At 54.4% G+C, this 25951-nt stretch overlaps 1 protein-coding gene across 4 annotated transcripts in view; it reads right to left on the bottom strand.

The window, feature by feature from the left end:
- RAMP1 (receptor activity modifying protein 1) overlaps nt 1–20200 on the bottom strand; it is a 45425-nt gene extending 25225 nt beyond the window's left edge. For 2 of the 4 annotated variants that reach the window (XR_013993479.1, XM_081050682.1), the window contains exons 1-2: nt 20022–20200; nt 7412–7550 (exon numbers count right to left, since the gene is read on the bottom strand). Coding sequence is in view for 2 of the 4 variants with exons in the window: in XM_081050682.1 (XP_080906808.1) it covers nt 7412–7550; nt 20022–20073 (191 nt within the window). In the remaining 2 variants the exon portion in view is untranslated. Of the gene's footprint in view, nt 1–7411; nt 7551–11823; nt 11944–15649; nt 15989–20021 lie in introns of those variants that run through there. The other 2 variants (XR_013993480.1, XM_081050683.1) reach the window with 2 other exon arrangements.
- Between the last annotated feature and the right edge of the window lie 5751 nt (nt 20201–25951).

The raw sequence follows: 25951 nt of genomic DNA, 5'->3' as shown, positions 1-25951 counted from the left end.
ATGTTCATGGCATGTGCTGCAGTAAACCTGTTTACAAGAATTCTTAACAAAGAAATTAGTCAGAAAAAAAAAGGCTATATGTACAAAAGTTCTTACAGCGGTATTATTTATAATATCAGGAACCCAGAAATTGGTTCAACGTAAGTACTGTGTTTCTCCGAAAATAAGACGTACCCCGAAAATAAGCCCATTAAGATCATCAGCCAGAAAGACGCATTTAGTACGTTATGACGGTGTTCCAGAAGAGATGACATGACTGTATTTGAATAAATGTAGATTGTTGTACATGAAAAAATAAGACATCCCTTGAAAATAAGCCCTAATGCATCTTTTGGAGCAAAAATTAATATTAAACTTGGTCTGATTTTTGGGGAAATATGGTATAAGACCTGGTCTTATTTTCGGGGAACTACGGTAGGATTGAGAAATCAGGATATGTGACTGAGCTGGGCTGTCCCCATGGGGCCCTGGCACTGAGGGGAAACCTGCCCTCTCTTGCTGTCCAAAAGCAGTGTACATTTAAGAAAGTGGGGTCTTCATTTGTTGGCTGAGACAAGCAGCTGGGAGGACAGGGGACTCAGGCCTTAGAAGCATCTGTCCCAGAGTATGTCCCATGGGATTAAGTCCCGTAGGACACTTGGGGAGAAAGGTGTCCTCCGAGTGTCATGGGAAGGAGAGCTGCTGTGCAAAAGCTCCCTGGAGACCAGCCCACAATGGACCGGGAGTGTCCCTGGCCCTGTGTGCGCTTGGGAGATGTCCACCAATGGACGCATGGACGCCGGGAGACTCCGTGACTGGGCTTTCAGGGCCTGTGGGGGCAGGATGAGTGCTGGGGTCAAGGTCAGCATTAGGAAGGGACATCTGCTCTCGTCCCCCATGGGGTGACGTCACCACATGTGAACCACAAGACGTTGCCCATCAGGGCACATCTTCACCCGTCTGATTCTCTCCTACCACGTGCTGTCCTGCTCCCTCTGTGTGACAGCCCCAGGTGGCGGCCGTCAACGAGGTGAGCACGCCTGGCCCGGCCTCCCGCACAGCCAAGCCCCCTCTGCACAGTCCGGACAGGCCTGGGGCTTGCATGCTGTCGGGAGGGGCCCAAGCACTGTGTCCAGGGGGCAGATGGGGCCAGAAGGCGCCATGCAGAGAGCCCCCGTCACCAGGACGAGTTCCGCCTGCCTGCCCTTCCTTCTGCTCACACCAGGATCTGCTCAGTGTCGCCCTGCTTCTGACCTTCCGTGTCCTGACACGCAGGCTTGATTTCATCCCCCAACAGAGGGGCCTGCAAAACAGGGCAATTAGTCATGTGACGGCACAGCAGGCCCGGGGCTCAGTTACCACTGTGTCTGGGGGAGCATCTGCGGCCTCTCCCAGGGCCAGGAAGACAGAGCCCTGGAGACAGAGGGGAGCCGAGGACGATGCAGTGGCCGGGGGCGTGGAAAAGTGGGGCCTGCAGGCCTTGTCACTGGCTTCCAGCTGCCCCTGCCACGAGGGATTCCTGGGCTCCTGGCCTCTGCGGGCGCATTTCTCTGGGATCTCTCTGAGAAAGGAAATGGGGTTCCCCTCCCTAGCCCCCCAGCTCAACAGGTGGGCATTCCCAGGCCCTCTGGGGATCACCCTCAGAACCCGCGAGGGAGCAGGAATGCCGACCCAGCGCAAACCCCGACGCAAGGGCCTCCCACCTCCCGAAGGAGGACAGTTCCTCTGGCTGGTGGGACCCAGCAAGCGGGGTGCCTGCTGGTGAGGTGGGGCTGTGCGCCTGATCCGAGGACCTCCCCCAGGCCTTAGGGGTCCCTCTGACTCCTCCCATGTCTGCCTGCCTGCCGCAGGCCCGGCTCTGGGCACGTAGTGGAGGACTGGATCCCAGACCCTTCCGCCCCTTCGGCCCCCTCTGTCGCGAGCACAGGTCTGGGTGCACCGTCCCCCATGGCGCCTTCCTTCCTTCGCCAGGTTGTGAGTCCCATCGTCCAGCCCCGGCTCTGCTGACCGGTCAGCCAGGCTGAGCTGAGACCGAGCGAGGGGCCTGATAGACAGGCCTCTGTCATCTCTGTCCTTGCCAAGACGTCCGCCGGCTCCCGGCCGGGCCAGGGGTGGTGCTGGGCTTCGGTGCTGCCTGCAGACCCCTCTCTGGCAGGACCAGTGGCGTTCCCACAGGCTCTGCTGAGATGTCCTCTAGGCTGGGCCCCGGAAGGTGTCTGAGTGGGTGGAGGACTGGGTCTGCCTGCTTCCCTCTGCCCACCAGCAAGCACTGAGTCCCAGATGCCTCCCTGTCCCAGCCGGGGCCACTGTCCACCGCCTGGGCTGGGCTGCTCTGGCCTCGCTGGCCCAGCAGCCTGACCCTAACGGATTGCAGGGGTGGCAGTGGAGAGCTCCTGGCCCAGCTCAGATTTTCCTCCCCACTGCCCACAACCCCACAGGATGGCGGCCCCTCCACCTGCACCCAGGCCAGGAAGACTGGTGGAGAAGGTGAAAGCAGCCCTGAGAGGCGGGCCATGGGGAGGCCGGGTGGAAGCCCCGCCCAGCTACTGAAAGCTGTGTCCACCATTCCCCGCAGGCCCAGGGGCAGGAGTGACGTCCTCCGCAGACCAGCCTGGCTTCACAGAGTGTGGGCAGTTGTCCTGGCACAGCCCCTCCTTGGAAGCGGGAGAGGTCAGGGACGGCCACCCACTTTCTGTGCACCTGGGATAGAAGGGGTGAGCATGGGCCCTGGTGACACAAGGATTCCCCACACAGGTGTGCGCAGCAGTAGGGGACGGGGCGTCTGAACATGGGCAGGTCCCACGGCAGGTGAACCCCCCCCCCCAGGGTACCATAGCCAGCTCTGCAGCCCTGGCTGTGCCAGAAGCCACCGATCCCCACGGGGCTCTGGTGGCCAGCTTGCCAGACACCAAGGCATGGCCCCCTGAGGACTGAGGGAGGTAAGCTGAGCTCAGTAGGACCCCTGGGGAGTGTGACAGGCCACTGCCCCAGAGAAACCCCAGGGTTGAGGAAAGATGCCTCGCTCTCAGTTCCTGATAGAATTTAAAACAGAAGCAGCTGTTTCAGTGGAGGGGCCACTGACTCTCGATGGGACAAAAAGAAGGCCCTTTGTTCCCACAGCAGAGGGGAATCTCGGCGGGGAGGGGGTCCCAAATGAGAGTCAGCGCCCTGCCTGAGGAACTGCACTGTAGTTGGCATGCTAAACATTTGTTCTGGGTCCTTCCACGAACACGCTATGCTGCCCCTCCCTGGGGCCACAGGCCCCTCCTCACAGTGGGGCCACTGTGGGATGGAGGGCTCCTCATGGCCCATCATGGGGTCAGCACAGCAGAGGGGGCCCCCCAGGAGGCAGGCCATGGAGACCGGGGCCCTCGAACCCAGGACTGTGTAAGCCAAGCTGCTGTGAGCCGAGGCAGACACATCAGCATTTACAAGCGCGGAAGCTTTAGGGCAGAGGGAAGGAGGGGCACCTGCACTGGCCCGAAGGTGAAGGTGGGATCTCGGGGGCGGGCGCTGAGCTGTGAGGCCTGGGCCGTCTCTGACATCTTTCCCTTGCTCCAGGTGACACCGCTGAGCCTGCCACTGTGCAGGAGGGGCCAGCAGGGGGACTCTGACCTCTGAAACCCGCTAGCCTTTCTTATCTTGGGGAGGAAACCCGACATGCAGTCACTTTGAAACCCACCATTTTCTAGCTCCCTGTGTTCGAGAGTCTTCTCCTCCCTTGTTCTGCTCTTCTCTCCCTCCCACTCACAGGAAGGTCGCTGGAAATGAGAGTTCCTGATGACACATTTTCCTTGTTCTCTACAGCTCCCCCAACTCGATTAGCGTCCCAGTTACTACATTAAATTACGTTAAATTTCCATGAGCAAACCAGGGCTGCAGTTTAATGAATTAACCTTGAGGACATGATGGGCTTGGCCTGGGCACGGATGGGGCCTGACGTGCTGAGCCCATCTGCCCTGCACCCTTAGCCACAGTCCTGGTCCCCAGTCCTCCAGCCCCGGCTGTCTGGCTCTCTGCCTGTCCATCCCTCACCTCAGGGCCCTGCTCCCCTGCTGGACGTTGCGCCCATCACTAGGCTGGCCCTCCTGCCAGGACACGTGGCCCCTCCCTCCTCGCTGTGCCTAGCCTTCTCTCTGGGGTCCTCTTCTCTTTTCCTCTCCCCCAGTCATTTGAACCAGCCTGTCTACCCTGAGCCGCCCGCCCCCGCCAGACCCTGGAAAGTCAGCTCTTGGCTCGAGCACCAGGCTTGGCATCGCAAGTGGACCTCCCTAGGCCCGCTGGATGTTGGCAGGAGCTGAGATGGCCACCGAAACCCAGCAACCACCTCCCAGAGAGCCACACTCCTACAACGACAGGGCATGCCACTCCTCCCAAGTCAGGGGGCACCACCGCGTGCCTTCGGGAGTGTCAAGAGCTGGGACTTGGGACTCAAAGACCTTACAACTGTGACCCTGGGCAGACAAAGGGGGAATGGCAATAGTTCTGCCTGCTCCCGAGATCGCTGCTTACTTAGATGAGGTAACATGTTAAGTGCTTAGGCCCCGCACACACGGTCGTAAATGCTTAATAAACACTGCTGTCATAATGAACCCTTCTTGGATGAGGTGAGTAACAATGAAGTAAACATTCGGTACGTGGAACCCAATGCTGGTTCTGGAGCAGAAAGGAATGTTGGAGAAGCAGGTAACACAAGGAAGGTTTGAAAAGGGGGCTGTTTATAAAGGGCAAAGTGTACAGAGAAGTTTGGTGCAGACGAAGACGGCATCTCAGATCCCTGGGGGCAAGACGGACAGCTGGGCAGCACACCTGCAAAAAGGTAACTTTTGCTCCCCAGTTCACACTGCACACCAGAATAAACTCTAGACAGAAGCGGAGTTTAGACGTGACACCCAAAGCATGCAAGCTCAAGAAGAAAGCATGGGTGGATTCCTCTTGAACCTGGGTGTAGAGAGAGTCTTTCCAACTGTGACTCAAATCCAGAGGTGACAGGAGACAGAGGCACGTGACTACATGAAAAAAATTACGTGGCAACAAAACCACCAGAAACAAAGTCTTAAGGCAACTGACCAACCGGGAGAAAATATCTAATGCATAGTGCAGACAAAGGCCGAGCGTCTCTTCTGACATGTAAAGAGCTCTTTAAAAAGGGCCAGAAAACTGATAGAAGCGGGAAAAGATATGAACAAACAATTCCCAAAAAGGTGTAAGAACAGCCCTTACACACAGGAAAGATGTTGAGATTTGCTCATAACTAGAGAGATGCAAATTAACACAGCCCTGAGACACCGTTTCTCTGTTACCACAGGGTGAAAATCCAAAGGTCTGGAAAATCTGTTGGCGAGGCTATGGGGAGACGCCCCCCCACACTGCTGGTGGGGATGAAACTGGTGTAGCCCTTCTGGGGGTGGGAGGTGGCAGGACCTAACCAATGACGGGTGCTCTTACCGCGGACCCAGCAATTCCACTTCCAGGATTGTAAAGCTCCAACAACCTGAAAACGCTTGTGCCAGCAGGCTCATTCATCCAACACTCAACCGCACCCGGAAAACAGTTCTAATACCCCTTCTCAGGAAAGCGGCTACAAAACTAAGCACGGCGGGGTACTATCCAACTGTAAAAATGAATGAAGAGGCTCTCTATGCACTGATAAGTTCTGATTTACAGGATACACTGTTATGTGAAAAAAAAACCAAAGCGCAGAAAGAATACCTATATTATACTATACTTCATGTACCACGTTTCCCTGAAAAAAAGGACCTAACCGGAAAGTAAGCTCTAATGTGTCTTCTGGAGCAAAAATTAATATAAGACTCGGTATTATATTATAGCCGATACTATTATATTATATTATATTATATTATATTATATTATATTATACCCGGTCTTATAGTAAAATAAGACAGGGTCTTATATTAATTTTTGCTCCAAAAGACACTTTAGAGCTGATTGTCCAGCTAGGTCTTATTTTCAGGGAAACGTGATAAGAAAGAAGATTTAAGAAAAAAGAAATACACATGCCTGCTCATTTGTGCAAAAGAAATACGAGAAAGGAAAAGCAGAAACTAATGAAATCAGTTACCCAGAGCCAGTGAGTGGAGATGGGGTGAAAAGGGAAGCCATGGTGCTGGGGCAACCGGGATGAGGGCAGATGGCACGTCTCCGAACCTCCCTCTGAGTGTAGCTTAGACTCGCAGAACCCCAGGTGATGGTTAGTTTCCTGTGTCAACTTGCCAACTTGCCCAGGCTACAGTCCCCAGTTATTCAACCAGACACTGACCTGGTTTGCCGGGGGTTTTGCAGACGTGGGTCACGTCTGTACTAAACTGGCTGTAAGTCAAAGAGCATCTCTGATACTGTGGGCGGGGCCTCAGGCAGTCAGCTGACTCTTCCTGGCTGCAGATTGGCCTTGGGCTTGCCAGGCCCTACAACCTCGCAAGCCAACGCCTTGAAGTAACTATTGGTATAGAGAATGTTGCCTACAGCAAGGCGAAGGGGAACTCACACGTTTTCATCTGCACGTCTGCATGGTTGCACAGGTTACATCAAAACCCCTGGTATGAATATACACATATGTTGTGCAATGTAACATACTGGCAGGTTCCAGGGATTGGGGGGGGAGTCTTGGGCCATGACTCTGCCGACCCCAGACCCCGGGGCTGGAGGCCCCAGCTGACTTGCAGAGATGCTGTTATAAAGGGGGCTTTTGTTTCTTGCTCCCTCCATTAACTTGATTTTCTTTCTAAGTAAAATCCGTTTCCTAGCCACTCCACACCCCAATGCTTCTATTTCCAGCTGTATGACCATGAGGCACTGATGACGGCAAACTGTGTTGGGCCTGAATGATCATTATTCCCACCCGTGGGGTGGGAAGAGAGGCATTTTGATAGAATTACCGAGTCACAAAGCAGAAGGGGCTCCGTGCAGACACCACTGGTGGGGAGCTGCGGGCCACCCCATCCAGTAACAGCCTCTCACCATTCCCGGGAGCTCTGAGCCCTGAACAGCTTGGGAAGGACTGACCAGAGGACCAAGCAGGGACATCCCTGCATGCTGGGGCTCCTGTCACAGAGACTCGGCCACCCACGGCCCCCGGGCCCTCGGCTGTGCTCTCCCAGACGCCTACACCTGGAGGGGCCACAAGCATTTCAGACTGGACGTGGAGCATACGGGGACTCTCTATCTCTTGCCGCTTCAAAGACCCCCTGTCAAGACCTCTGGTCATCACAAACTGGCCTCCTCCTGTCCTCAGTGTCCACACTCACCTCCTTCTCTCTCAATCTGTCCCCCATCCGTGGCCACATCCCGTCACACTGGACTGTGGGGAAGTACCTGTCACCGTGGCCTCCAGTGGAATCCTCTCACCAGGCCCTGCGGCCCCAAGGCCCCCACCCCGCCCCATCCTTCCCCCCAGGGGACACATGGGACTCACTCGATGGTCTTGCCCCAGTCGCACCACAGCGTCTTCCCGATGGCCTCCATGTCCACCTTGAACGGGGCGAGGCAGAGCTCCTGGAGGAGGGCGCCGTAGTCGGCATCCTGGCAGGCAGTGGCCATGAAGAGGTGATGCACTGCAACGACATTGTGTGGGGACTGTCACCTCCTGGCTCGCCGCCCCCCCCCCCCCGCTCCCCACTGGCCTTCCCTGAGGTCCGGGGCTCTTCTGTCCACACATCCATGAGGGACTGTCATCCCCAGCCGACAAACTGTGACATGACACACATTCGACCCTCCCTCCTCAATGAGTACACGACCAAAATTTGAAAACTGTTGGTCAAGCCGTGCACTGCACCAGTCAAAATTCACTCACTTCCCCAAAGCTTTGGTGGACGCTGGGCAGGCAGGAAAGTGTTCCCCGTGGGCCCCAGCCCCCAGGCTTCCACTTCCTCTGCAGGCCCAACGTCCACTTTGTCTGCCTCTGCATGGGGCGACGGCATCCTTCCCACATCTGTTTAGGGTCCAGATGCTGGTCACCTCCTACGCCCCAGGCTACACAGGGTCCCCTGCCAGTGGCTCCACCTGCCCCACCCACACATCCCAAGAAAGCCCACCTGTAGAGGAGGTGAAGTGCCAAGGCTCCAGGAAGGAGCTCCAAGCCACCGGTTCAAGCCAGCCTCATGCAAGGGTCTCCCCTCAATGGTCCCCAACCCCTCACTGCTCCGGGCACCCACCCTGTCTCCCCCTCTGAACGCCTTCCTCTGCAAACCCCAGGCCTACACTCTGCCTGTCCTCCTCCTCTTCCTCCTTGTCTGAGGTCTTAGCTGCCCCCAACTTTCTCAGCACCTCATTTGGGCGGGTAGAATGTTTCTTTTCTGAGAACCGTTTTCGCTGCCCTGTCATCTCCCACTCTTTTCTGACACACACATGTCCTCCCCGGCACCCAGCAGCTCTGCACATTAATATCAGTCAAATGAACGAGACGGTGACCCGGTTTATCAGTGGACATTCTGCGAGGCAGGTGCCTCGGGCTGGCCCCAGGAGGGTCAGGAAGCTGGGGGGGCTCCCCTCCCATTCTGGAAGGGCCAGTTTTCGGGAGAATGGAGCTGACCATGCACATCAGTCAGGGTTCTGGCTGCACACAACAGAAACCCACCGGGGTGGACATGACACTGAACAAACCTACTACAAGGATGTTGGTGACTCCCAAGTCCCTGGAGGGTCAGGAAAACAGGCTGCACAGAGCCAGTCCCAGGGCGAGGCAGTGCCACCTCCTCAGGGAGTGCTGCTGCTGGGAACCAGGAGGGCCACTCTCCCCTCTACCAGGTTGGACAGAGCTCTGAGAGGGGAGTCCCTGGTCTATAATCCCTCCTGTTCAGGTGCCCCCCCCCAATGTATTCATGTCATCTCTTCCCGTGTCCTCTGGCCCACAGACCAGAGCTGCTTGCCACCCTGTCCTGCAGCCTCAGCGCTCACGCTTGGGGAGGGTCTGCTGCCTGGCCCTGACCCTGGCCTGGTTCTGGGCTGGTCCCTCTAGATGCTGCATCTCTCACTTCTCTCTCCCACCAAGGACGGGACCCCTACTCCGTGGGGACAAGGACCCCCGCCTTCCTTCCTGCCCTGGGGGAGAAGAGCCCGGCCTTTTTCTTTGCAGTGGGATGAGGGTGGCCAGCTGCTGGGGGTCTGGGAACCACTCATCGTTTAGGAGAATGACACACTTTTCTTAAACCAGCCTGACGTGGCTTCTTTCACTGGAAAGAGACATTACAGTTTTAAAATGGAATAAAACTGCCAAAAGTTTTGAAAGCAGCTGTTCGGGTTCCGCTGCTGTGTGACCGCAAATCTAAGCATCCATCACTCATGTCTTTAAAAGGCTGGGAGCAGACACATTCTTCCCTGTGCATGTCAGCACAGAAGCCCTCCCCGGCGTGTGCACCCCTGGGAACCCAGTGCTCCTTTGGGGGTTCAGAGGAGTGCTCCCTGTCCTCACAGCAGGAAAGCACCCTTGAGAGGAGAGAGGGCCATAGGGCCCCTCTGCACAGTGATGGGGGCGGAGAGGCAGGGCGGCCGGGCTCCCCATGGGGACCTGGGCTCCGGGGCTGCGGGGCAGCTGCATCTGGACTTCTGGCACCTGGCGCCTAAGCAGAGGGGAGGGCCTGGCAGTGTGGACTGAAGGGTCTGTCTCGTTTCAGGTCGCCCTTGGTCTGGGCCTGCACACCTGGCAGGAGGCCCATCTTGCTGCTGCTAATTGCATGTTTGCAGAGAGAGAACCACAGACCCCAAATCCTCCTCCTCCCAGAGCTGGGGGCGGCTGGGATGAAGGGGGTGTGGGGTGAGGGGGTGGGATGTGGGCAAGGACCGCAGGCCCTTGGGAGACCTGCTGGTCTGAGTGACAGGCTGGGAGCTAACAACAGAGCCCCCACTGTGGCCTGAGAGCTGGGAGTGGGGGTGGGGAGCTCACGTGCCTCCAGGGAGCCCCCGCACCTCAAACTTTACAGGCCAGGCACAGAGGAAGCCTCATGGGACTCGGGCAGGCCTCTTCTTTATTGGCCACAGTGTATCTGAGAAATGGAAACCTCAAAATGGGAACTCACAGGACACTCAGGGGCCTCGGACCCCAGGGCCAGCAGGGGTGAGGGGGAGAGGGACAGGACAGGAGGGGGACATGACAGAGGGCACTTTCAGAGATGATGGATAAACACACACACTGTCTTGAGTCCATATGTGTGTACACGTATGTCAGAACCTTCCAAATTGTACCCTTTAAATACATTGTTATTCTGTGTCAAACAATAAATTCAATGGAAATACCAAGAGTGCGTTATCTGAGTGGCGCCATTATGAGCGATCTTTCTCTTCCTGCTCTCCTCTATTTTCCACAAACACTTTATAAAATATTGTCTCTGTCTGCCACCAGATCTTTTAATTGCCACTGGAAAGCCCTTGCTCTGCAGGTTCTCATGAATCATTTTCTGCTCATCCCATCGGGGCCAGTGGCCAGAGAATTACCCCCTTGCTATCTCCCCTGCTTACAGCCACTCAGGAGCCAATCCCCATGAAGCTACCCGCCCACCTGTCACCGAGTGCCTCAGAGAATGACGTAAACAGAACTTGGTTCAAACACGTTGCCCTCAGCCTTCCTCAGCTGTTCTGAAAAAAGAAAACCCAAACCAAACCAACAACAAACTGAAAAATAAAAAACAATGCGTCCAGTAAAACTCCTATTCAACCCTCCAGGCCCGGCGAACCATCACGCCCTCCACCCTGCACGGCCGAGTGCTTTCTGAGCGTGTGTGCTGGTCCACACTGTAATTGCCAGGAAAACCTTCATCGGCCGATCGACCGTGGGCCTTGGAGCCCACACCTCCTCCACACTCAGCGCCCACCCTCCGCTGGCTTCTGGAAATGTTGGGGGCTGATAGCACTATGACCAAAGAAGTGGGTGTGGTGGGGGACACTCTGCTCCTGGCCATTGACCACTGACTTTCCGGGGCTGTTCTGGCTTCTAAAAAGCTCTGAGTGGTTTGGGCCTCAATTGCCTCAGCTAAAGTCTCCAGAGACGGTTCTCTCCCCAGCCCTTCAAGCACCCTGTGAATTCTGTTCTCCCTTAGTGGGCGTTGGTACAGGGATCTGATGCCACGTCACACCTTGGTACCTCATGATACCTGCGTCTCTATCAAGAGCCACCACCTATATTCTTTCTGGAAGCAAGTTGCGTAGAAATGGATTGAATGGAGGATCAGTCACACACTGATTCCAAAAGACTCCCTGCTTCCCCTCCCACTGCCACATGCTGGGAAAGCCCCCTTCAGGATGGTGACAACCGCAGCTCATATGGCCAATCCCTGTCCTAAGCCCTCCACAGGCATTCAACTATTTAATACTTTCAAACAAACAACATGACAGGTATTTCTATTCTCTCATTTACACATGGGGACAGATGGGCCCAGAGAGGTTAAGTAACCTGCTCAGAGTCACACAGCCCAGGAGGAGTGGAGCTGGGAGGCAACCTCTGGCACGCCCTGCATGGACCACCCGTCTGTTCAGGCTCCTCCACCTGGTTCCTGGGCATCCCCCCACCAGGTCCTTGGACATCGCCCCATCTGGGCCCTGGACATCTCTCTACCTGGGCCCTGGGCTTCTCCCCATTGTGGTGCTTCCCTCCTCCCTCCCCCTGGCTCAGTGTCTTAGTGTTTGTGTTCTGTCACCAGCCCTCTCTCTTTAGCAGGTCCCGCCCATCCCCTAAGAAGCTCTCCAACCCTGGCAAGAGGAATTCCCACCCACTGCCATCTCCTGGGCAGCCAGTCAAGGGCTGAGAGAGGAGAGGAAAGTCTGCCTGGGCCGGGGGCCCTTTCATGGACCCCTCAAACAGCAGCTTGCTACAACGCAGGCTCTCCGGACTGTCACCTGATTTTGGCCCTCCTGGCCAGGCTGCAGTTCCAGCACACGGTCCCCTTGCTCAGGCCCAGAGACGCTGCGTCCTCCTTCCCTCCCCACCTCGAGTGCCTGCTCTGTGCTGGGTGTGGGGTCCTGTTAATGTGTCCCCTGAATCGACAAGAAAATGGGACAGTAAGTCAGGTTGATAAAACGAAGTGGCATCCAAAAGGCGGGCAGTGGAGTCAGGCAATGTGAGACTAAAGAATGATGGGCCACAACATCACCCCCGACGAAGCTGAATTCCATCTGAGAAGCGGTGAGTGGCGCCTCATGCCCATCGGGACGGGTACCGTCAAAATGACAGAGAGGAAGTCACGTCAGGATGCGGAGTAAATGGAGCCCTGGGCACTGCTGGTGGGAGGTGAAACGGTGCAGCGACAGGGGACCGTGTGGCGGCTCCTCAAAACATTAAATTTCCTAGTACACGTGATCCCCCAATTCCACTTCCGGTACAAACCCCAAAGAACTGAACGCAGGGTCTCAAAGAGACATTTGCACACCCACCGCAAAGCAGTGCCACTCTCAACAGTCAAAAGAGGGAAGAGATCCAAGAGTCCATCGACAGACAGATAAACAACTGTAGGACGTCCGCACAAGGGATTATCTTTCAGCTTTAAAAAGGAGGGAATTCTGACACCTGCGGCAGCCGGGATGGACCTGGAGGCCATTGTGCTGAATGAAACGAGCCAGGCACAGAAGGACACACACTGTGTGATTCTGCTCATGTGAGGTTCCAAACAGTCAATTCATAGGGACAGAGAGTAGCAGGGTGGGTGCCCCGGGCTCGGGACCGGAGAATGGGGAGTGAATGTTTAATGGGGACAGAGTTACAGTTGGGGAAGATGAGAAAATTCTGGAGATGATGGTGGTGGTGATGGCACAGCCATGCGCATGTACCTAATGCCATAGAACTGTACATTTCAACTGGTTTAGATAAATTTTATGTGTATTTTATGAGCATTAAAAAAAGCAATGACTGGGCTAAAGAAGGCCCCACTATTAGAACTCGCCATGCAGATGCACCGGGAGGGCCCACGCCTATGAAGTCCCTCCCATGTCTCCCCGCAGGGAGCACACAGGAACTCAGCCCCAGAACACTGCCAGAATCACAAAAGCAGTGTAGGCTTCAACCAGCCCCTGACAGAGCTGGAAGACGAAAATAAAAAGGGCACAGGACCTAAGTCACATAGTTTAACACAAGGACTGCACCTAACACGCCAAACGTCCACGCTCTTCCCATGGGTTTATGGGCCATTTACAAAGGGAAAATCCTGCCAGGCCAGAAGGAAGCCAAACACACGCTGAGTCACGGTGGTCTGTGACTGCTCCCGGACCACAGTGCCGTAAGACTGGCAGCAAGTGTCGAGGGAAAAACCAGAAAGCCTGAGCCACTGGGCTTTTTAAAAACTTGCTTTCAAATAATCTATGTGGTACATAGGAAATAAAACCCACAAACACGGAGCATCCAGACAACATCAATGGCAGAAAGAAATTCAGGGGAGTTTCATTCCTCAGGCAGAAAGAAAGGGTGGGGACAGACTGGGTGAGTTTCATTCCTAAACAAGAAAGAGTAAAACCAAATGAATTCCGCATTCAGGGGAAAAGAGCTGGTTCTCTGAGGGGAAAAGATAGTGAACAGAGCAAAGCCACTGTCCACTTCTGATCAAGAAATGTGAAAATAATAATTCCTAAAACTGGGCCGAGAAAAGGCCAATGCCCACAGAAACAGGGAAGAGTAGGAAAATAAGATTGTTATCTATAACAATGTGTCGGATGAAATGGACAAGTTCATGGGAACGTAGGAGACAATATCATTGCCGTAAGACAGAAAACCACGTGGACTGTGCCCTGAAAGACACTGAAAAGGGTCTCAGTTATCTTCACCACCACCTCAGCTGGGGCCGAGCTCATGGTTTTGCGGGTGAAAATGAAGCTCCTTCATTCAGTTCCTGGAAGGAATAGACTGTTCACACACCATCCAAACCACTCTGGCACAGACAGAAAGGATGAAAGGTCACACACCTCTTTCAGGAAGACCCAGTGCTATTAGAAAAGCCACCAAAGAAAGTGTGGAACAATCTCCCTTAGGAACAGTGAAGCAAAACTCAAAATGCACAGCGGCCAGCAGACTCCCGAGTCTGCACAGGACTTGAGAAGCACTCCACTGGCCCCAGCCGCACAGGAAGAGTCACGCTGGCAAACCTTTCCTCCACCTGGGTCACAACTCACCGGGGCCAGGAGCCTGCCAGCCACAGAGCAAATTCACAATAGGACAGGAGGCTACGTGAGATGCTAAACGATTCTTCCTTAACATCATAAAAACATACTTTACACGAGGCCATGCGAGGAGACTCATTCTCTACCCCTCTCCCACCCCAGCAAAAATAAAATGAAAAAGCATCTTGCCCAAAGGAAGAAGACTGGAAGTTTCAGGTTTCCTGCCCTCAGCAGGGAGGGAGGCAGGCAGCTGGGCCACTCCCCACCCAGCAGAGTTGCCCCCCACCCCAGCCACAGCAGGAACCAAATGGAGAGTCAAAATTGGGAGGAGGTGAGACCATGGCCCTTCTTGGCTGAAAAGCCAAGGGGAGAAGAATGAAAACAAAGCCAGAAGCAAGCGCTGTTGGAAGCCGAGTACAGGGAGGTCAAACAAGAAACAAACGTACAGAAGGAGCTTTCTTACATTCCAGCAATGACCAGAATATAAATTGGGGAAAATGTCCCACCCATAGGAGCATGAGACTCCTAGACACTGAACGAGTAATCTGCAGGTGGGTGTAGGCGGGACAGACGACTGTTTTGTGAACAGGTGGTCTTGATATTAATCCTCCCCAATCAATCAATAAATTAATGCAATTACCACTCAAATCCCAACAGATATTTAGCTCGAAAACCAGTGGACATTCCCGATGAATGAAATAGGTTTTTATGACGCTAAGGAAGAATGATTTAATATCCCTCCCACCCAAAGCTCTCCCCACAAACTCTCCTGGCCACACCTCCATCTGTGCCCTGGGCTTGTGCAGACACCTGCCTACCTGCCATCATCCCTGAGTGTCCCAGGGACATCTAACCCAACGCGGCTGCTGCGATGGGGCTGCCAGCTTTAGGAAATAAAAATACAAGATGTCCAGTTCAATTTCAATGTCAGATAAACGATGTTTTTAAACAATATAAGTATGTCCTAAATGTTACCTGAGACATACTTCTACTAAAGCAATTTGTTGTTGATCTGAAATCTGAACTTGACTGGGGGCTGGGTTTTCCCTGGAAGCCCCAGCTGCGGAGTTCCAGCTCCCACCCGACCTGGCTGTGGAGCTGGTTGTCCATGGGCCTGCCTCTGCACTTCCCACACCTTACCCCACGGCTGCCCTTCCTTTCACCTCTGGAACTCTCTGGAGTCTCTCCATTCCTTCCATCTCCTGCCTCCTGCCTGGTCTCCTGCCCCCACCCCACGGCACAGAAGCCCAGGGCCCTTTTCATCCACACGTTCCATCTCACCCCCCCCACCCCACCCCGAACATCCTACAGGTTTCACATTGCCTGCAGAGACATCTGGGCTGCTTACCTTGGCCCAGAGGACCCGGCCCTCCAGCACCAGCCTTGGGTCCAAATGCCCTTCCCTCCAGCCCCCCTTCCTGCTCAGTCACAAAGGCTCCAACAAAGTCCCAACGACCAGCGCCTTTGCAGAGCTGTCCTGGGGACCTGGGGCACTCTTCCCAATCTCCTAGGGGTCCTGGTCCCCACTTCCAGCCCTGCCCTGAAGCTTATTTCCTTCTAGGTAAGTAGCAGCACTTACCATGTGGAGCAAGGCTTCTCAGCCCTGGCCCCACGACTTTTGTGCTGGGCCATCCTCCATGGGAGGGGCTGTCCTAGCCTATAGAGGGCAGCGTGCAGGCCGTCTGCCTACCGGAATGACCCACTCGTGTTGTGCGACAGAAAGAAGGATCCAGGAGAAATGGTTCAGGGCTCTCCCCAGCGCTCCCTTCTCTGGCTATCTACCCAGCCAGCAGCCCCCTTTCCTCTCACAGACGGATCCCACGGAATCTTCCAGAGCCGATAAACACACATGCGCAGAGAGCCAGCCTTAGGTGTCAGTGTCACCCACTTTCTGTTTTTGACTGCTCTCTAGACCTCTTCTCCCGTGACATGTGAACTGCTTTTATCCCAGCTGAGAACTGGCCAGTGTGTGACCACGTGGCAGGCATTATTATCCAACTATCTGCTTGGGTACATGTAGGCCTTTTGCCCTCCTAGGTGATGTCCGGGGCTCAGGACTCTTCCTGGTGGGCCTTGTGGGCGTGGGGGAGCAGCCTTGGGGAGCAGGGGTGGGTGCTGCCGGGCTGTGGGCTGGGTCACTGCTTCTCTGTGGCTTGGTTTCCAGCAGACTCTCCGTTCACTCAGGAGCTGCTGACGGGAGGGAGTGACCTGGGTCCAACATGGTATGCGTGGGGGACACTGCCAGTGTGGTGTGATGGGGCTTTGAGGGGGACGTGCAGGTGGCGTCGGAGGTCACCCACCCCAGGGGGGTGGGTCGGGGCAGCCAGGGAAAGCTTCCCTGAGGCGGGCAGTCATCTAGGAGAGGGGTGGGTGGCCTGTGGGCCTGGAGGATACCAGCGTAGGGCAGAGTGGACGTGGGGCCAGGCGGGTGGCGAGCACGTCTGGGTCTCTGGTCTCACAGAATCCACTGTGGGAACTCACATGGTGGGTAGGGAGCCATCAGGGAGCAAAATAAAGGAGACACTGTGAGGCCTAATGAGGCCAAAGTAAGAGGCTTGGCTGTGACGCTCGGGCCCCTGGGTCCCCGGTCCCCTGCTGAGGCTTGGCTCATGGACCCTGCTCCACCAAAGCCTCCGTACTTTAAAGGACGATTGAAGCGATATCTTCCGATGTCAAAGAAAATACTAAAATAAAACAATCCTAGGGGGAAACAAACGTTTCCACGGACAACAATAACTTCATTATGTTAAAATGAATGCAGGCTTGTTCTGATGGAAGCCCTCCTACTCCCTGTGTTGACATAACCCTCCTTACAAAAAACAAACGAGTTCTCCAGTAATGTTATCCAGCCCAAGGCCATCCTGTCCTGAGGGCGGGGTGCGGGCTGGTGTGCGGATGGCCCCTGAGAGCTGGGGCTGGGGGCGAAGGGCACCTGTGGTGTGGTGGGCTGCTGACAGCCTGAGTCCCACGCCCTCCCAGAGGCAACACGGTGGCGGGCGTGGGTCAGGGTCCACTGAGGGGAGAGCCCAGCAGGCCAGGTGGGCCTCAGCTCTGCTCCTGAGGAGGGGACTGGGAAGCCACACCCGTGGGGCTCCTCTCTTGGGGGCTGGAATTTACACCATAGTTTCCCTCCTGCATCACACACTGCCGGACGCAAGTTTAACTGAGTACAAGCTGTGGAATCAGTTCATTCTGGGAAAGAAATAACCAAGGGGCAGAGACTCTCCCAGGGGGCTGTCCCCTGAAGGACTCCCACTGAGCATTTCCTGGTCGTGCTGCTTCCCGCACGGAACGCCCTGGCCTGGGCCTGACAACACGCACACAGGCTGCCATGTGCCTGTGGACGGGAGAAAATCCCGCACCGTCTCCGTCCAGCTAACACACAGCGGACTAAACAGACACACCGAGTTGATTAGCAAATGGGACTTCTTCAGATTTGGACTCTAGGACTGGAACTATCTTCAGAGTCACCGAAGCGTGACAATCTGAAGTAGTCACATATATTACATTTCCTGTGATGTCGTAGGAGGTTGCTAACAGTTATACTTGTGTTTATATAAATACACAGCCTTGCAGGAGAACCCCACAACCCTAGTATGACCCCAGGGAAGGTGCACGTTTCCCTGGACAGGTAGACAGATGACAAAGCAGGTCACACAAGTCAGTACCAGCCAGCACCCCCGTGAGGTGGGCTTGTAAAAACAGGAGCTCACGATGAGGTAGTCACAGAATGACCCTGGGTTGTCTGGAAATGTCCCCTTTTCTGACTGTTGACAAACTTCAGTGGCTGTATACAAGACTTTTGAAATGTATGTGGTCACGCCACTCAACAGAAGCCTGCACGAAACCCAGAGCAAAAAGAAATCATATGAACAGTAGATTTTAATGACTGCATGCACAAAGCAAGCAGACTGAATAAAAAAGGAGCTTGAGTGTAAAGCCCTTCCAGGAAGCCCTTGGACCGACAGACTAGCATACTTAAAAAAAAAAAAAAATCCCCCATTGCCATTCTGGGCAGCAGACTGCATCACCAAAAGCTCCAACTGGGCAGGAAACACTGTGTGTTCCATATTCCACTCATTCCTGCTGGGCTCCGACCACATGAATTTACTGATAACCTCATACAGTTGGGCTTATTTCTTCCAAGATACAACATTAGGCAGACCACTCAGAAAAATGTGAGATCACAGGACTTTGGACTTTCACCAGAACATGCATCATTTTCTTGATAAACAAGGAAGGTCTTTATATGTGATCATGACACACTGTTTTATTTACACATGCTTTAGAGGGTGCAGCTTCTGGACACCAGCAGAGAACATTTATTTATGTAAAAAAAGAAAGAAAGAAAAGAAAAAGGACAAGCCCAGCTCTCTGCCTTGCTCAGAAAACATTCATTTCTTAGGAAACCAAAACACTAAGTTCCATGTCAAGCCAAATGGACCGCAACACAAAAGAAGAGAATATTTGGAGATACCGCTTTACACATAGCTTCAGCCAAAACACGTAAGTGGCAATATCCGTTTTCAGGTGACATGCTGAAGCGGCTGCTAAGTCTTCCTCTGGATTCACTCGTTGGCGTGTGTACCATGGTCTGCAATGGCCAGGCCTCAGCCCCTCTCCTCCAGAGCCTGGGCCATCTGCAGGACAAGCCACATGACCCCAAGCTGCTTCCCCGTCACCCCGTCACCAGTACCCATCCCGAGGGGCACCTTTCAGCAGGTGCTTCTGTTGTGGGGAAAGGCCATAGGTACCGGTAATGGCTCCGGGGGCGGGCCACTGGGTTGTTCCACTTAAACGACCTATTTCGTTTTTATTAAAAGGTATCTGAATATTATACATGACTGAGTGCAATAGCTAAAGCAGGTTAGAAAGGTGTGGGGACGGAGCCAGGAGAGCAGTTTCCAGGCTCTCGGCCTCACATAGAAAGGTGCTGGCTCAGGTAGTAAATGGCCATCAGCTGTGATCAGATGGCCATCAGCTGTGGCTAGTTGGCCGTCAGCTGTAACCAGTGAGCCATTGGCCACTAACATAACTGCCGTGGCTACGCTAGCAGGAAAATGGGGGCTAGCAAGACGATGGGGGCTGAGCCTGCAAGCGGAGCAGTGAGGGTTGCAGACAGTGTGGCTGCTGCTTCCTGTGTCTCCAGCCCAGCTGCCAGCGAGAGTAGTGGTGTGACTCCCCTACCTATGGCTCCGTGGGGGTTCCTTTTTGGCCTCACCATGTCCTGCGTTCTCATGTGGGGAGCGGGAGCCGAGTCCCCGTGGACGCCTTGCATGACAAAAGGTTTCTTAGCATTTTATGAAAACTGCACGGGGAGTGAAGGCGCTTGCTCGCTCCATTTCGGGAGCCGGGTGCACCGTGGTACTGTGTTTCAGTTCGTAATGTCTCCCAAAGAGGAAGGCAGCGCCGCCGGCGACCTCACCCCGAGTCCCTCTCAGAGCCCCTACCAGCCAGAGCCCAGGTCACCGGCGAGCGCAGGAGCGTGGAAATGGGCTGGAAGGCAGCAAAGGCATCCCGGGGAGGTTGATTTGCAAATCCGCAACTGCCGGTGCTCAGTTTTCGCTAATTCCTACCTAAAGAGCCGGGTTGCGCTTCGCCGGCACGCAATCTGCCCGGCGCCTGCTCTCACGGTGCCCACGCGTCGCGTAAGGACGCGGGGCAGGCGGCCCGCGCGTCCTGGTTCCTCCCGAAAACAAGTGAGCGCCGGGGGTGCGGGGCAAGTTGCCCGTGCCCTTCGGACCTCCCTGGGCCCCGCGACGCCCCCAAAGCGGCCCCTGGGCCCCAGACCGAGGCGCTGTCCTGCGCGGACCCGCCGCGCCCGAGCCCGGGCCGCAGAGCCCAGGCGGCCCGCCAGCCCCGGCGACGTCCGAGGGGCGCCCCCGGTGCCCTCGCAGCGCCCGCCTCCCCTCGACGGCGCCGGGCGGGTGGCCGGCCCCGGCCCTACTCACCCAGGACGAGCCAGACGCCGCGCCGCGGGAGGCCGCGCAGGCCCGGGGCCATGGCGAGCGCTGCCGAGCCGGGTCCGCCCGCCGAGGACTGAGCCGCCGCGGCGCCGGCGGCCGGGCGGGGGCGGCGGTGAGCGCCACCCGGAGGGCAGTGGGGCGGGCCAGCACCTGCCGCCCGCCGCGCGGGGAGCAGGCTGAAGCAGCCCCGCGGCCCAGCCCACGCGAGTGCCGGGACGGAGTGCCGGAGAGCGTCGCGCCTCGGCGGGCAGCGCGCGGAGTCTGCGGAACCCTCCCCGGAGCTGCCCCTGGGGCTCAGGGCGGGGACCGCGCCCCCGACCCACGCACGGGCGCTCCTGATGTTCGCCACGTGGACAAAAACTAGGTATGGTCTTCCACACAGGGGACTGGGTCTCCCCCCGGCGCCACTCCTGCCGGGGCCGGCGTGGTGTACAGAAGGCCAAGACCCGCTTCTGCCCCCCTCCCCAAGGTGCAGACCTGGGTATCCCGTGGGGACAGACAAGCTCGCTGCTTGGGAGACTCAGCAGTCAGAACAGGACACACGGGCCCAATGAGGAACCGGAGTAAATGCAAGACATGAGGGATGGCGGAAGTGAAAGGTGGCTCAGGTGGACTGGCCGTAAGGATGGGTCATGAGAAGCAGGGAGCTCGCGAGGGCGTCGGATCAAGTTTTGACTCAGCTTATGTGTGTAGAAAGCAGACAGCGTTCGACCTGCCTTGGGAGGTGGTGGCTGGCGTGGGTGGAGACTGATGAGGGCAAGGAACAGGAAGCTTGGGGTATTCTTTTATAGTGATCAGAGAAGGGCTCCGGGGGTGACAGGGCCCTGGGAAGCCTGGAGGAGGAGCAGGTTTCCTGAGACATAAACTTGGGAGGCATCGGCCCAGGGCAGCGGAGCCGGCCTGTGGGTCTCCCCTTGCAATGGTTCCTTTTTGTAACAATCTGTTCCAAGGAGAACTCTGAGCAATGGAGTCCATTTGTGCACATGCGTAGGAACCAACCATTGCCCGTGGGTGCGGGTCACATCTCCTTTATGGCGGAAAAGAACAGTGCCTGGTGCACAAGCTGTGGTCAGTCTGTATGGACTGAGCCCTTCTCTGTGCTAAATGAAAGGGAACAGAGCCACCTGCTGTCAATTTAGAGAACAGGAGGCGGCTGACACAGGCTGGAGGGCTCCAGGTGTCCTGCGAGTGAGGGGTCTGTGTCAGATGGTCGGGGATGGCACATGTTCTCTTCACTGATCAGCCCCTCTTCCTGAACCTGAGGAGGACACAGCCCATCGGGTGGGCTGGCCTCCCACTTTATTCATTTAGCAGACACTGGAGTCCTTACCGTGCTAGGCAGACGATGCAGGCCCTGCCCTTCGGTTGCTGAATCTAGTGGGGCAACCTCCCCAAATCTCAGTGAGGTGAACGCCATGAATTAGGAACCACACACAGGGCGTGGTGCATGGCTCATTTAAGTGTAAGAAGTCTAGTGGGCTGGGTGGGGGAGGAGTCTCAGGGACTATAGGCCGGGGATCATGCCTCGTGGACAGATGACAGGGACCCAGCCCAGCCCTGGGAGGGAGAACACGCCTCTGGGTGCTGCTCAGACGCGCCCTCCGCCTGCAGCCCGACTGCCCTCCCACTCCTGGCTCTGGCCCTCTCTGCACCGCCCTAGAGCTGGGCCCTTTCTTCACCACTCAAGGCACCTGGTACTCCTGTATATTTGTCATCGGGCTCAGCGGGAGCCACCTGCAATGTTTTCTATTTGAAGCTCAAGTGCAACAACAGGAGGCGAGGCTGGGGTCGGGGAAGCCCCTTGCCATTTCTCCTCTCCATTTTCTCACCTCCCCCGCCCCCAACAGACATGTACCTCTAACAAGACAAAGGGTATTTCTCAAGTGCATGTGCTTTAAGTTCCTAGTTCTCTTGGGAATGCCAAAGTGCGTGTGTGGTGCGCTCACTGTGGCGCTTTCTGGCCTACAAGTTTTCATATCTGCACCCTGGGTCTGGGTAAGAGATGCCCCGGTAATAACTATGGGTTCCCCTTCTGCAAAGGTAGGGAGTGAGGCGAACTCTAACACTTGCCCCTCCAGCTTCGGCACGGATCACAGAGCTGACAACTTAGCCCGCTAGGTTCTGTCCAATGCATCCGTATTGCTGAGTAGTAACAGATAGCATGGAGAAACATTCCTCGCCCAGGTGGAGATGGGGTTGAACAATGGGAGAGGAGAGAAATGGCCAAATGCTTTACTGCACGCACAGCAGGGCTGAAGAAACAGCTAGAGAGGTCAGCAAGGGCTCAACAGTACTACAAAGCCTACCTTAAGAAGACTTCTGCTTCCACCCGTGATGAAGGCATCGGGACTGGATTTACCCTCACCCCTTACACTAAAAATACTGGACAAAACAGATGAAAACAATTGTCACACTGGACCACAGGCCACAGGCACTGCAGGACAGGGACCCCTGAAGGTAGGGAAACAAGTGAGGGGAGCCCTATGCCTGCTTGGGCAGGTGGGAACCCCAACAGCGTCTGGGGTTTCCTGGAGTTGAGGGAAGCCGAGGCAGCTGGAGCTGGCAGGGCTGAGGGGAAAGAGCCCCATGGAGAAGCCCACAGGGACTTCCCTCGAGTCCCAGCCTCACGCGACCCACGCCTGCACAGAGGGCACAAGCTGAGGCGGGGACAAGAACCCCCGGAAAGGAGCAGGTTGGAACAGGCCCTGTGAGCTCAGGCCGGGCAGCTCCAGGTCCCACCGTGTAGTGGGAAAACCTGGATAGCATGACACTGGACAGAGTAATTAGAAGGGCACTGCCTTGTAGCTGGGAAAAACTATAAAGCCTGTCCCGGGGATGCCTAATAAAGCTTAAAAGGGAGAACTGACAAGATCAAACGATTCCCAAAGGCATAACAGTAAAAGAACGAAGTGCCAGAGAACTACGAGACAACTCAAGTGGCCCGATACACGTGCAACCGGAGTCCTCGTAGACAGAAATGTGTGAACTGCTGTGCAAACACCTGGCCATAAACCTCTGAGTTCCAGAATATCAGTACACCCCAAGCACAAGACTCATGAAGAGAAAAAAAAAGGCACATCACAGTCAAATTGCTTAAACCCGGTAACCAAGCTTAGAATCTGCAGGAGGGGGGAAAGCACATTACATACAGAGACACAAAGATGAAGATGAAAGGAGAACCCTTGTGGGAAACAATGCAAACCAGGCGACGACCAGCAAGCATCTGTAAGCACTGAAACAAAAAACGTCAAGTGTTCTATAGACAGTTTTTCAATAATTTGCTGATACAAAGGGAAGATTTTGCTGGTGCCTCCTACCACCAGGCTGGCAGTTTAGAGGTTAAACTTCGGTCCCGATCAATGCTGAAGTAGTGGTTCCACACAGGTCTGTAAGGGGTAACCACTCAGCTCTGTGACTTGTTTGCACAGCCCAGTTGTTGGTAAATGCGAAACAAAAGCAGCAGGGTCTCAAGAGCACCCAGCTTCACCAAGCTCCTGTTTTTTGCAAATCCCCCAAGGGAGTCTTGCTATAAAACCCAAAACACTTGGGACTTGCAAGTGGCTCAGGGGACTGTCAGTTGCATAGCTTCCTACTTCCCAGAATGCCCTCTCCAAAATCAATCAAACAAAAAGGAGTGAAAAGTGAATTCTACACAAAACTATGCTGTCAGCTCATCACTTGGCGAATTTTATATCTGCAAAATTACCGAGTAAAAGAGCAACCACCAAATGCTGGCGCGAGCTCACACCCAGCCCACCTGACGGGGGGCTGGTAAAGGGGCCTACGGGCGACGTGGAACAATCACCAGAAAGAGTGATTCTGAACATCCTACATATGAAAATCATTTAAAAATGTCCCAATACCCTAGAAATTAGTAAGAGAAAAGTCAAGTTTCTCCAGAGCGACTGCAGAAAACCAGGTGGGCTTGCACATGTGAACTGAAGAACCCCACCAACTGAAGACTTTTACACAAATGCGCGATGTAACCACACTGAAGGGGTGAGGAATAAAAGACACAGCCTAGTCAATTTAGGAGATATTCTGACTGCACGCTGTGAGGCTGAAGACGAAAGACCCATGAGCAAATACTATACTCCAGCGAGTGAATGTTTCTGACTGGGCTGTGGTTTAGCAGTGCTGCAATGATGCCTGTGTGTGAACACCAGGCTGGAGCGAGTACACACGGGCATGTCAGTATGCACAGGTGACAGACACGTCTCCGAGCTGTCTGCCCAGAGGGCCCACCACCAACGCCCACCGCGAAGAGCGCATCTACTGACCAGGCCTGGGTTTCTAAACTATTCTCCAACGACAGGAAACAGCCTGTTGGAGGAGGGACAGATCCCAGGGATTGGCACGGAAGCTACAAGATAAGCCTAAAATATCCTGTGATGTCAGAAAGTAGAGCAAGTACTTGAAAAAGGATGGCGATTTTCAAAAAGACACAACCCAACGTGAAGGAGTTCCCAATGGCTAAAGCTGGAATAACCTGAGTGACAAAAAAAGCAATGGCAGTATTGTATTTTAACTCACAGAATAAACATCAATGAGTCCATACTGACATAAATAAGTGAACAAATGAACAGGTAGAAGAGACAGCTTTTTCTTACAGGGAAAGGCTAATAAAGGAATGAAGAGACATACAAAATCGTCGTTAGACAAACACGACAAGAATAGTTGTTTTAGGCAAGATTTGCTAATGGATGCTAAAACCAGAAAGCAAGTTTTAGGAGAAACAGCTATTTGCATATATCCAAGATATTGCTCAGTTACAAAGGAAAAACAGTAACTTTACGTGGAGAAACCCAGCAGAGGCCACTTCAACCGAGCGATGAAAGAAACGTAACATCATGAGAGACACGTCCCATTCCCCAGATACGATGTACTGAGGACACATCACTGCTGTAGCAGCCATATCAAGAAACACATAATCTCAACCGAATCAGGAGAAAACAGTTGATAAATGAAAGTCAAGAAGCATTCTACAACACAGCCAATCAATTCTCATCAAAAATGTCAACATCATGAAAGACAGTACTTAGGAACTGTCACCGACTAGTGGGGACGAAGAGGACACAATTACTACACGCAGTGCAGGCCACTGGGTTGGGTCCTGGAACAGGAAATGAACATTAGGGGGAAAACGAGTGAAACTGGACTAAGATCTGTGGCCAGTAGTGTTGCACCGATGTTAATTTCCTGGTTTTTATAATTTTACTATGGTTATGTAAATTATTTACATCAGGGGAACCTGGATGAAGGGTATAGATGAAGTCTTTGTACTATTTGTGCATTTTCTGTAAGTCTAGAATGACTAACTAAAAAATTCCACAGCTGTATCCCACACACGTCATCTGAACACTGCCTGTGACTGTTTCCCACAAGTTCTTAGTGAACACAAACCACCTTCATTACTGGGACAGCGTGTGTGCGTGTGCGTGTGCCACAGAGACATCAGAAGCCTCTTGAGCCAGCTGTACTCGATTTTACAAGCTGGCAACGACATGTAGGTTCATTTCCCCCTTTCTCCAGCAGGCCACACCACAAGTCGGCCAGCATACCAAAGACGCAGCAGCACACGGCCTCAGGGGTCTGAGGCAAATGCCTCCTTTCACTCCGTGCGTGGCAGTGGACACTTCTCTTACCTCCACCTTACACACCACACCACGGAGGCACATTGCAAGAAATGACATAACTTGTCCAAGGCTAACCTCAGCTAACAAAGTTGGAGCAGGAATCTGAAGCCAGAAAATCTGGCTTCAGAGTGTGCCTTCTAAAACAGCAATAGAAATGAGCCCCCAGTTTGGTTCTCGGCTTCCTAGCAGCGAGAGCAATCATTTATAGCAATCAATGTCCATAATATAATGAAATTCTCAGACCTGTCAGGAAACTTTACTATTAACCGTAACTGTCAT

Source organism: Rhinolophus hipposideros (genome assembly GCF_964194185.1).
Source record: "Rhinolophus hipposideros genome assembly, chromosome: 6".
Classification (NCBI taxonomy): domain Eukaryota; kingdom Metazoa; phylum Chordata; class Mammalia; order Chiroptera; family Rhinolophidae; genus Rhinolophus; species Rhinolophus hipposideros.
Note: the sequence above shows the minus strand (reverse complement) of the source record. Positions and strands in the feature narration are given on the sequence as shown.